Source organism: Mastacembelus armatus, chromosome 17, assembly GCF_900324485.2.
Source record: "Mastacembelus armatus chromosome 17, fMasArm1.2, whole genome shotgun sequence".
NCBI lineage: Eukaryota > Metazoa > Chordata > Actinopteri > Synbranchiformes > Mastacembelidae > Mastacembelus > Mastacembelus armatus.
Window position 1 is genome coordinate 15,499,786 of NC_046649.1, and position 12,728 is coordinate 15,512,513.

At 40.7% G+C, this 12,728-nt stretch overlaps 1 protein-coding gene across 1 annotated transcript in view; it reads right to left on the minus strand.

The window, feature by feature from the left end:
* Positions 1–12,728, minus strand: part of LOC113133847 (voltage-dependent R-type calcium channel subunit alpha-1E-like) — a 42,230-nt gene that overhangs the window by 11,138 nt on the left and 18,364 nt on the right. The window contains exons 6-23 of the mRNA XM_026312830.1: positions 12,143–12,301; positions 10,313–10,503; positions 10,115–10,218; positions 9,909–10,024; positions 8,806–8,859; positions 8,304–8,384; positions 7,916–8,125; positions 7,625–7,737; positions 7,262–7,374; positions 6,995–7,126; positions 6,654–6,723; positions 6,139–6,256; positions 5,747–5,814; positions 5,363–5,430; positions 2,118–2,888; positions 1,640–1,905; positions 1,233–1,359; positions 975–1,104 (exon numbers count right to left, since the gene is read on the minus strand). Of these exons, the coding sequence (XP_026168615.1) occupies positions 975–1,104; positions 1,233–1,359; positions 1,640–1,905; positions 2,118–2,888; positions 5,363–5,430; positions 5,747–5,814; positions 6,139–6,256; positions 6,654–6,723; positions 6,995–7,126; positions 7,262–7,374; positions 7,625–7,737; positions 7,916–8,125; positions 8,304–8,384; positions 8,806–8,859; positions 9,909–10,024; positions 10,115–10,218; positions 10,313–10,503; positions 12,143–12,301 (2,891 nt within the window). The remainder of the gene's footprint in view (positions 1–974; positions 1,105–1,232; positions 1,360–1,639; positions 1,906–2,117; positions 2,889–5,362; positions 5,431–5,746; positions 5,815–6,138; positions 6,257–6,653; positions 6,724–6,994; positions 7,127–7,261; positions 7,375–7,624; positions 7,738–7,915; positions 8,126–8,303; positions 8,385–8,805; positions 8,860–9,908; positions 10,025–10,114; positions 10,219–10,312; positions 10,504–12,142; positions 12,302–12,728) is intronic.

A 12,728-nucleotide genomic window follows, 5' to 3' on the forward strand; every position in this document is an offset into this window, starting at 1 on the left:
TACCATGTACTATGGTGCAAGAACATAAAAACACCTTGATCCTTTCCAGTATGAGGCACTGATCGTGTTACCTTTTAGCTGGCGTGTCTCTCACACCTTAATTGTCTATTGCTGCTAAATAAACCTGTGCAGGAATGAATCAGTATGAATCATAGTATGAATCAGTGTGTTAGCAAAGTGTCAAAGCATAGCTTTAGGTAACCGACCTTGTTACTGAGCGGAATAGTTTACTGATATATGCAAAAATGCTGCAAAAATTCTGATTCCTCTGTTGACTGTGTGTTCCTTGAATCATCTGACGCCTGGAAATACGCGCTGTTTGATGCTGCGTGCTTTGCCCATGTTATACCCAAATACAAAGTCAGTTTTACGAGTTTGTGTTTATTGGGTTACTTCTGACACGTTCCATGATTGTGAGTTGTGAGAAACAAACTGCACAGCTATTTCCCAGACAGAACTGCTGATTCTCACCTTTTATGTGCGTGAAACCAAATGTGTCACGGCACATTGTTGCTGACATAGTGTTATGTCAACTTCAGATCAAACCTGAAAGAGTTAGACTGAGCCAAAATGATTTCACTGGTATTTTACAATGAATAAGCTTTTACACTGGTCAGCAGTAGTGTACGCAATTAGATTAGTCTGTACAAGTGTTAGGTCAGCACACGCCAATGGCTGACTGTAGGCAACAGTATCACACTAAAGTAAGGGTCAGACTATGCTCATTCAGAACAAGTTCAGATGATTCCATGTTATTCCACATTGTTCCATTTATACAGGAGGAGGGATAGACTTAACTAGGCAAAAATACTGCCACTCATCGAGACATTATGGAGGATCAATGTTGAACTCCATGCTGGCTGATTATATCTTTTATGCAGAATGGCCTTGTGGACTCAAAATTACTGCCATCAGTGGGCAGTGTCAAAAGGGCTTAAGACAGCAGGTTTTGAAGAGGTGTATTTGGATCTCACCTTGTTTCTGTCTGAATTGGTACACACAGGATCCTCAGCAGCCAAAGCAATGCTGCTGGCCACGATCACAAGGAGGATGGTCATCTCAAAATAGCGCAGGGTCACCACATAGTGACAGATCCTTCTGATACTGTGGATTAACATAGGGAAGAAAATTTCTGATTGTGGGGTGCACACAAAGATAAAATAACACAACAAAAGTGACAAAAAACAGAAAAAGTAGAGCACTGAATTTGGTCATCAGCAATTCAGTCTTACGGGTTGGAGGCCTTGAAGATGAACATGCTGTCTGGAGCAACAGGTTTAGGAGGAATGGGAGGCTCCTCCTCCTCCGTCTCCTCCTCTTTCTGCTCGGACTGGTACGCCTCCAGCTCTTTACTGTTCACTAGACAGATGTGCAAAGGAGAGAAAAGCATATTTTAGCTGTACATGGCTGGCTATGACAAAGAAGGAATAATGTGAATCACCAGAACAACCGATTCATCAAAAAAGAAAAGAGAGAGTTACACGTGACGTGATGTCACAGATCATGGTGCGTGACATGACTCTTACCAGATGTCAGAAACACCTACATACTGTTATACAAAGCGGTATAGACACTAAATCCCAGTTTATGATGTGCAGTAAAGGAGTGCGACTGTAATGAGAAGGGATCGCAAAGTTACCTGTCAAAGGTGTGAGCTCCAGCAGTGGTTGTGCTGACATTTCGATGGCCACGCTTCCCTCCTGTTTGATTGAGACTGGGTGGTTTTCAGACTCAATGGCGCTCACAGTATATTCTGTGGCCTCTAACGCTGGCTCCACTGGGATGTTTTGGCACAGAGACTCATAGTGCTCTGTGTGTCCGCTTTCACCCTGCTCTGACCACGTACAGTCCAGTAGCTTTTCACATTGAGGAGGATTGGGAATGTCAGCACCTGGGACAGTTGCTCTGAAATGGGAAAGTGAAGATTAGTGAAATTAAATCAGAGCAACATGGAAATCTTTCCTGCAGAAAGTACAGCACAAAAGACTTGATTATATTATCATTATTATTTATTATTTTAAGTATATAAGAAAACAGTAGTAGAAACACAAGAGTACATGAGTCACAGGTGAAATGCCTCTTTGGAAATCACTTTACAGATATGAGAACAGCCTTACCTTCTACAATCCTCTCCAACGTCTGCATATGGGTTAACGATGAATGTTCCACAGTCATCTTGAACTGATCCTTCTCCTATGACTGCTTTCTCTCTCTCTTCTCTTTCTTCCTTCTCCTCCCTCTCATCCAGGATCTTCCTCTCCTGGCTGAGGGACCTTCTGACTAGTGGTACCTCATGTGGTGACTGTGCACAGTCTAGACTCTTGGCCTCGGTGCGAGCGTCGCGATGACGGTGGCGTCTGTGCCGGGCCCCTTCATCTGGTCCCTGGCTGGGTCTGAACTTGCGGGCCATTCTGTGTCTGCCTCCACCTGTAGTCCTGTGGTTAGTGCCGCCCGTTTTTTCCTCACCCAGGTTTACAAGAGTCTCAGCCACTGGAGGTTCAGGGATGGGGATGGACATGGACATCGGGGGCTCAGGAAGGGGCATCCCGACAGACATAGGGGACTCAGGCAGGTGAGCTGGGCTGGCCTCTGGTGAAAGGCTGGGGACATGGTGGGCAATAGTCGGAGTTTCAATAGTGTCCTCTGTAGGGCTGCCAAACAGCTCCTCTCTGCTCGCCATCTGGCGACGTTTGCGTAGCTGGTTTGCTCTCTGCTCCCACACTGACATGTTTACTTTTCTCCTCCTCTCACGGCGGTTGGCAAAGGCACTGGAGCCATTGAGAGGCTGCTCATCTGCAGCCCCCGTCACACTTTCAGGCTCATCTGGGAAGTTTGGTCGACCTCGGTGGATTGCACGTTTCCTGTACAGGTAGGGTCTTCTTCTCCCACTAAGGAGCACAATACACTTACATCACTATGAGAAAACAACAGGCCCAAATTTATGACAATGTTGGCATGAATCAAGTTTAGCATATAAGTCATATAAAATAAAATGCAAACGAATAAATGAAAAGTTGCAAGAACAGTCCAGGCTTTTTCTGTAAATTTACAGTTAGTTGGTTAACACAAATACCTCATGGAAAACTACAAAATAAAACTTCTAAAAAGTACAAATACATCCAAAAACTAAAAAAATTAAATACCAATAGAAAACAAGAGAAAAACAAAACCCACAGTAACAAAAAAAAAGTAAAGGTGCATAATCAAATGTAGTGTAACATCTAGAAAATAATCTCAGTAACTGAGTAGGGAAACTCAAGAGAGAGATTCTGTGACAGGGATGCATACAATAATACTTACTGGTATTCAGATTCTTTTGTTGTCCATGTAAATGAGTGATTATTTGAAAACAAGACATTAGTGTTTTACAACATACACAGAACAGTTTTTGTGACACAGAACAAAATGTGGGAAAGCAACATGTGAGTTTAGAGAGGTCTGTAAGCATCATATTATGCTGATAAATTTAGAAATGTCATTAAATTAGCATTCACTTTCATGGCCTTCAACCTCAAATAACTTCTAAATTCAAGTGCCTGCATTCAAGTTGTTACAGAATGCCACTGAACGTAACATTTTGGTCAGTGCCACATAACAGGTATAAAACAAGACAACATGATGGAATCAGCAAAACACTGCAATGTACATAAAAATCAGCATCTTGTAGCTTCAGCATATGTAAGACTAACATTCAGATATGTAACAGACGAATGATACATTTAGTGTCACAACTACAGAGTCAGGGTGACATAATCTGTGCAATTACCTGTCATTGCTAAATTGTGCCTGCATGATTTTAGTGAGTACATCATAATTCACTAAGGATTTTGTGTGTGTAGCCTCGTAACTACCAATTTAGTTTAATTTTGTCATGCCTGCAGGCAGTTACTGGTCTCCAGTCATTTAGACATGGTATACAATCAACTCACAGAGACTTAAACCACTGGAAATGAGTAATTAATTCAAATTCAAAGTTATCACTTGGCATTGCAGAGGGGACATGAACTGTTTTTTTGGCATTGATAGTAGACTGTACGAGAGAGAGAGGGGGACGACATGCAACAAAGGTTCCCAGCTGGATTCGGACTAGGGACGTTGCAGTTATGTGTCATGTGCCATATCCATTCACCTACCAGGGCACTCCAAGCATGACCTCTTTCAAAAAAATATGACAGGCGTGTTCTGGTAGTAGAGTGTTTAAGAAGCATATCTTATAACCTGGATTCCCAGTTTGAATCCAGACTGTGACTTGGATGTCATTCTGCTTCCTCACCTGTTGTATCCTTTGCAATAACACAAGCTGTCATGTAAAGTGCCAAAAAGGTGAAAAAAAACTTTTCAGCTACAGAGAAGAAAATGTCTTTATTTCAAGAACCAGTATGATTAGAATTTGTCTCCTGGGTTTAATTTTTAAAAGCCTAGTCTTAGCTGCACTAATGAGTTGGATTATTTTTTTTAATCAATCATTACACTCAAGATCATTACCACATGTGATATTTTTACTTTGACAAAAAAAAAAATCTGCACTTTGAACTGGTTTAAACTACAAAGAGCCACTTGATAGGCAGGAAAAATATATTTATCCAGCTTTATTATATAGAAAATCTACAATAACTAGTCATGTTAATTCCCAGAGTTTGTTAATGGTAAGAAACATGCAGTCCTAATTGTACTCCTAATTCAGCCAACCTGATGGACTGAATGAGACCCTTAATGAGTCCCTGCAGGACACTCAATGTACTCTGTAGCAATCGTCGTTATCGAAATCAGTCACTCTAGGTCAATAATGCCCCTAATGTGTCAACTCCACTTTCATAGTGGTGATGTTAACGATACAAAGGATTGCAATTTGGCTCTGACACACTCCAAAGTGTGCCTTCTCCCAGTGGAGTGACACATATTGTAGAGACTTCCCACTGTTCCCAACAACCTTTGAAAAGTGACTCCTGCCCTAGTCATGACTTATTGAATCATTAGACTTTTGGGATTGTCACCAGGTCACTGAAAGGGCCAGGAAATTAATTAAAAAAAGAGGCTGCTCTAAACCAATCAGAGGCCAAAACAGTTACAGAAGGAGCTTCAGAGACGCTGTTGGAGCAGTTTGTAAGAGGTCATGCTCTTCAGCCAGGCACATTCAATAGACATTCATTATCGTGTCATTAATCCTTTAAACAGGCATTTATTTCTTTGCATTCACATGCAAGTGAAGGAGCTACCACAGGTTCACAATAAATATTAATGTGCAAATACTGATCTTATTGTCTAAATTCTATATAAGATTATGTTCAGACTTACTTAAGGACTGTAAATGCTTTGAGTATCTCATCAAACATGGTAATTCTGTTGTTATATAATAACTTACTCAGAGATCAAGCCATCTCTGCCTCTGGCATATCTCTGGTTGAAGAACTCCTCCTCCTCTTCTTCATCCTGATAAAGACAAAATGATTCATTTTAGACAGCAATCCACCAATTTTACACATCAAGATCAAGTTTATTTGTCATATAGCAAGTTAACATCTTGATTAGGAGTCAACACAGCCTCACAAGCCTGTTTTTACAGGTGGATTCCATAAAAACATTGCGTTCACCACATATGTACAGTACGATACAGGTAATACTGATTGTAGACAGATGCTTTATTTATGATTTAAAAAAGCTTCACAGGACAATACTAACCCCACAGCACACATTGTATACTTATTTGACTGATTTACTGGTACCAAATAAGAGATTACAGCCAAACCTTTGTCAGTTCCTGTGCATTTGCCAGATTATCCACAGCAATGGCCAAGAAGACGTTCAGCAGTGTGTCTATGATGCAGGCAGATAAGAACACAAACACAAAACTGTGGAAACATACCAATTTTTTTTTATTTTGCTATTCTATACATGGCTACAATTTAATAAATATAGTTTTTGATAAAGATTTCAAAAAGAAACAGTCCAAGTATCTGAGGTGCTTCTATAAAGCTGTGTTTCGCTTTTAGGGATTATAAGGAGCTTGTGTGCAGATTCATTGCATTTTATTTTTGTAAATACATCACTATAGTGGCAGTCTTATACAGATATACTGTCCACAGATGTAGATGTTATATCGGAGCTGTCTGACCACTTCTGAGGATTCAGCAAGGATACAGTTTCCAAATAGTGTGAGCACAATAAAGTAGATTGAAGACCACATCCCATACTGCACGCCTCCCTGTGAGCGAATCCCATTATACATCACCTCGTTCCAGTCCTCACCAGTCAAAATCTGCAAGTAAATGCACATAATGTTTTAGTATAAATAATAACATTGCTGACATTAGATCCAAGAGAACAGTGGCCTGCACCAGACTGGACGCATACAGTCTGTCCACAGACAAGATATAGCATGAAAAATGGCAACAAGATAAGTAACGTGTGCTGACCAAAACACTCCTTCACAGTGCAGCTGGCTTTGTAGCAGATCTGATGTGGATTTGTTCACGTTTCACTTGTCTGTTATTCATGTGCGCATATGTGTGCATGGATGTGTGGGATGATAGAAGAGGAAGGGGGCGGAGAGCGAGTGAGCAGAGTTGTTTAATCTTCGCCTGGGGTGAGAAATATCCCAGGGTGCAATGTGTCAAGGAGAGCAGGCAGAATGAGGGGATCTGTGGAAGCCAAACCTGAAACACTGTCATGATGGCAGCTGGAAACGTGTCAAAGTTGGTGGGAGTGTAATCTTCAAAGATGAACCTAGGGGGAAGGCAGATAGAAAGCAGGGTCAGATATGACCAAAGAAGAATAGGAGGAGGAAGAAGAGTAGAGAAGGAGTAGGATGGAAAGCTATTTTCACCAAGACATGTCATTTCCTCTCTGTCTTATCAAAGACACTGAAGAAACTGCTGCTCAGTTTGAAATAAGATATTTAGTAAAATATATATAAATATATATATAGCATGCGCAAAGACACAGCAGAAGTTTGACTGAGAAATGAGGATTTTCATGTCCTGAAGGTTTCTCTTACCTTCCTCCAAAAAGCTGCATCCCCAGCAGAGCAAACACCACAATGAAGAGGAAGAGAAGAAAAAGCAGGCTGATGATGGACTTCATAGAACTCATGAGGGACACAACCAGATTCCTGAGAGAGGCCCAGTATCTGAAAGAAAGAAATTGCACACATTTTTGTCTTTTACACCAGAGATGTGTAAAAATACACGTACTAATATACTACAACCCAGGCCTAGTTTAGCCAAAATGCTTTGCATGTGAACAACATCGTTTCTCAACTTACTTGGTGATCTTAAAAATTCTCAGAAGTCTCAGTGCCCTCAGTACACTGATCCCAAATGACATGCCAGGCCTAAAGAAGCCCCACACCACCTCAAAGATACTCCCAACAATGACCTGCAAAACAGACACATGCAATAAATAATCAGCCTGTATAAAGTCAATCCAGTCAGCAGCAAACTGGCTAAACCTGATTTATCTCCAGCAGATGTGGTCTTTTGGACAAGTGTTTAAAATACAATAATGTTGACTCAAATTCATAATTTTGCACCAGAATTTCAAGTTCTTTCTTTTCTTATTATTTTTGAGTTATTATTTTTATTTTCTAGTGTAATGCAGAGTCAGAAATAAAGATGAAGGACCTCACCCCGCAGTCGAAGCAGTTGAAAGACGAATGGAAGTAGAGTCGGAAACCCAGGCCATACATTTTCAAAAACATCTCAGCTAAAAATAGCCCGAGGAAAACAAACTCTGCATAGTCTAGAGATGAGTAAAACAATAAAGGATCAAATCAAGGAGAAAGAGGTAGTAATAAGCCAAAAACACCATACATCCATCAGACATGACCTGACAGAAAGTAAATCAGAAAAATAGTGTAAAAATGTTCATGATGTAGAAAAAAAAAAAAACAGCACAACCATCTAAAGGTGAAACCCACAGAGGAAGATGGTCAGCCAGTCGGGCTGGTTGTGGTGAACGATGGCCACACAGATGGTATTCAGAGCCACCAGACTGAGCACCATCAAGTAGAAAGTGTCGGTCTTCACCATGCGACGGATGGAGATTCGCAACATCCGCTCTTTACGTCTCAGGTAGGCAGCAGGGCCACGACGGCCACTGCGGAAATTCATCCTTGATCGTGACATGCCTGAGGAGAGAGGAGAGAAAGATTAGTTCAGACATCAGACAGTAGGAGGTTGAGAAAGTGGTAAAACAAAAAACTGTGAAATATGCAATACATACTGTAAAGTAACTAAAGAGCTCAGACAAAGGAGACCTGAAGAATGGATGAGGGGGCTGAGCAGACTGAAATGTTCTTCACTCACCGGCTGTGGACATGTCTGTATACTTGTCATCCCCTGGAGCTCCTCTCCGAGCACCCGTCTTCTTACTCGCTCTCTTTAGCACTGAAATGACCCACACAGACTTTGTAGACAGATTTATAAAACACAGAATTCTGATAAATTACAAGAGGAAAACAACAAATAAACTAGTGATTCCTGATAAAGACTCTAAATCTTCCATTTACAGCAATTAGGCCAAGCCGTTACACTTGTCTGTGTTAGGTAGGGTTATCAAAACAATTCATTCACACTGTGATTCACAGTAGCATGCTGAATGTAAACCTCTTTAAAGCACAGGACATGAGACACTTTGTCCTAATAGATTCCTACTTGTTGATAAAATGTTGACACCAATCAGACGTGACTATTTTCTGTGGGCATCATCTAACCTCTAAAAATGATTTCAGACACAGTTATAAATAGTAGTATTGGCTACAGGTGTTAGCTGTAGGTGTGATTACAAATCTAAAGCGTGTGAACTCACCATCTAACGGTGATCTCCCTGAATTTTTATTCTCCTCTGCAAGCATTACCTCCTCTGTAATACAACAAAACAGTAGGTTATACACACACCATCAGACATGGAAACATACATTTCACAGTTGTATTATAACAAGGTTCTGGGTGTGAATCCTGTTCAAACCTGAGGTCTTTCTGTGTTTCCACCTACATGGCAAACACTTGCAGTTTGAGGTTAGTTCAGGTTAACTGATGACTAAATTGCCCATAGATGTGAATGTGAGTGTTGGTATCTTTGTGTCAGCCTTATGAAAGACTGGTGATCTGTCCAGGATGTGTGCCGCCTCTCTCCCAGTGTTAGCTGGGATTGGCTCCTGCCCCCTGGTGACAGTGGATGTGCCGGAATATGCAGTGGATAATGGATGGATGGATGGATGGATGGATGGATGGATGGATGTTCTATTATTTTGAACATCTGTACTGGAACTGAGGCCAAAACTGCTTCGAGAGGCCAGTGTGACCTTCTTTAGAGAAAGAACTCTTATTCCTGCTTACATTTTCGCAATCTCTCTCTCCATTTTCTCCCTCTGTTCCCACACTCACCCACATCCATGCACACATAAATATGCACAACAGTTCTCTCACACATACACGTGCATGCAAACACACAAACACAGATATCCGCGTGCACATATATACTGTACATACACATAAATTTAAGTCAGTGAGTCAGTATCACCTTTTTCTCACCCTCTACTTGTGTGGGAGACTAGCAATGTAGATTACCATTACAGCACTCTGTCTGTGTGTGTGTGCGTGTGCGTGTGTGTGTGTGTGTGTGTGTGTGTGTGTGTAGCTCAACAGAGCTACTCTACTGGTCCAAAAACTCTGAAATTGTCTGCAGCAGAAAAAAAAGACAGACTGTTTAACTGTAAAATTATTTTTCATCCTTGCTTAATAAACAGTAAATTAACTTTGTGCTGAAATTGCACATTTTATTCCATTTCTTGTTTTTGGAGGGCTAAAGAAGACAGATAACACCCTTGTATTTTTTAGTTGAAAGTGAAGATATACCCCCACATATCTAGTGCGCGTCTACAGATGGAAAGTGATTATGCTGCCCAGTACCTGCCCTGTCTATCCAGGCACGGTAGCCATTCAGTTCTCTTTCCACCTGCTGTTGGCGGCGTAGCTTCATGAAGGCCCGCCGGTTCTCCACCCTCTCCCTCTCCTTGGCAAATTCTCTATAGACAAATGCATGTCAACAGTTCTCTTATCATCTGTGATACAAATAGAAACACCAGCATTATACACAAAGGAAGAGTCACACTCACCCAGACAAGACACCCAACACCAGGTTCAGAACAAAGAAAGAGCCAATGATGATGAGAGGAATGAAGTACATCCAGTTCCACGTGGGACCCAAAGCATCATTGGTCTGAAATGTGTAAAATTCATGTTATTATGGACATTAGGAACTAGAGTGAGATTTTATGGTTCATTGGTTGACTCTACAATATACTAGAGCTCACATTATACAGGACAGCCGTCCATCCCTCCATGGTAATACACTGGAAGACAGTGAGCACAGCGAACAAGATGTTGTCGAACTGAGTGATGCCATCATTGGGGCCGATCCAGGTGTCATTGCAGTCATACTTCTCTGGACACTTCCTGACTCCACATGCAAATGCCAACTCTGATGAGTCAACAGTCTCATTATCTAAAAAAAATAAAACAAAACCATCTTCAAATTCTAAAATTACATAAATGAGCTGATTATGACCCTCCTCAGACCACTGCTGACTGGGAGCATCTCATGACCCTTGCTAACCCTTGTCAAACTTCAGGTCTTTACACCTACCCCTGTCTCTGCTGACAACAAGAGCCGATTGTTCACCTACTGTTATATACTGGTATATCGGTATATCCCAGTCATTGACATGTGATGTTATTCCAAGATAAGCAACGTTATTCACTTCATCTGTGAGAGGCCATGGTGTTTTGTCACATAGGTGTATGCCACAAGCTGCCATGATGCATGTTGTGCATGAATTGTACATTAACACCTCACATCCCAGTCATGTTCTGTTTTCTCCAACCATCTGGCATCACAGTAAGAGGATCAGCTCCACCCAAAATGCTGGAGTCCTAGACTAATAGTTTGACATGCATGTATTGGAAAGTACTTTTCTTTGCTCTCATCTCTGTGCTAATCTAAACTAACGTGCTGTAGGCTTCATCTAATTTACTGTACACACACGATAGTGGGATAAATCTTCTCATAACTCTTGGCTATAAAGTAAATAATATTATTTTAAAAATAACGAATAAATGAGTTAATAACTTGTTTTTGGAAACACTTTACTCATATTGGATTATAACCAGTTTAGGAAGCACTTTTGATCCAATATACAATTTACAGAAGTGTGATTCGCAAAGTCTGGCAATTAGAGTTACTCTGGCAATTAGTGAACAATATTTGCATAATCACTAATTCTGTATTTTCCCATGAGAGAGGAGTGAAAGGAAGAACCTTTATGGGAAAGCCATGTCAGATACACTATGGTTATATATGTCTTAAAACATGTATGGAGGAGTTCGTTAAACTTCTTTTAGGGATGGACGGAATACCTTCCCCACCTGTAAATACTATAAACTTATTCAGGTTTCACATCTTCAAACATCTTGCGTTGAGTTGTGCTAGGCAATGACAGTAAATGCTATGGTGTGGCATGTGATTACAGAGTAGTTGTTGGCTAATTAAGCAGTAGCTAAATCAGCCGGCAACAACTCTAATAATACCTCTTCTCTTGCTGCTGCTGTTCTCAAACAAAGATGTTCACACCCTCTGTTTGAGAACAATGTGTAAAGCACACATTTGGTTTACCTGTTGGAAAATCAGCCATAGTCAATCATAAATATTCCACAAACAAAGCACAACAACATTCTTGTAAAAGCACTGGTATTGTGATGAAAGCAGGTGCACTTTAGCAAAGAAGGTGCCAACAGACGGAAAGGTGCTTAAGCCAAAATCCATCCTTATAGACTGAAACTGTTGGATTTCATTAAGCCCTCCAGGACAATATAAGATGGGAACTGTTGCAATTTACCTATGGTTTAATCTACCTTGACAATATGATTAATATGAATACACCCATTATTTTAACTGTGAGTCTAATAATAATACATTCAAGTTTAACATTTGTCTCATCACTCCAAGGTTTTTTCATCTGGGTAGTTACTTACAGTAGTACTTCCCCACTGTTTTAAAAAGAAGGTACTGTATATAGAATAAAAACACATATGGGTAGTGGACTGTCCACCTTACAACAGAAACGGATTGTTTGGCACGTGTGTACCGAGAATGTCGACAGATGGCAGGCAAGTGTGGTGAAGCTTCCCGCTGTAGAACTCCAGACCGATGATGGCAAACATGAGGATGGCGAAGAACAACAGGAGGCCAATCTGTAGCAGTGGGATCATGGCCTTCATGATAGACTTCAGCACAATCTGCAGGCCTTAAGTTATTTATAAAGAGACATAGCACATAAGGATAACATCAGCATGTTTTCCAGCTGGCATTAATGGAAATAAATACTCCCACTCCAACTACTGTAACTGTCATTATCTATTTAACTATTCCCTCTGTATTAGATAGGTGGTTTTATTTTTTGATGCCTTTTTGATGTCTTTCAGGGATAGCTGTGGGAGAAATATGTGACAACACACTGCGTGCCGCATCCTGCTGTGTCGGTCATAGTGTGTTGACTTAGTATACAGCTATTCATTGTGGATGATAGTACAAGTTCAAAGGATCCTCAAAGTCAACTTGATGAAGAAGAGAAGTTTAGCATGTTTGTGGAAATGCAACAGTTCTCTAATTGTCTGAATGTTTTTCTCACAGCTCATAGATTTCATTAAATGAGGTGGCATATGTATTCTCAA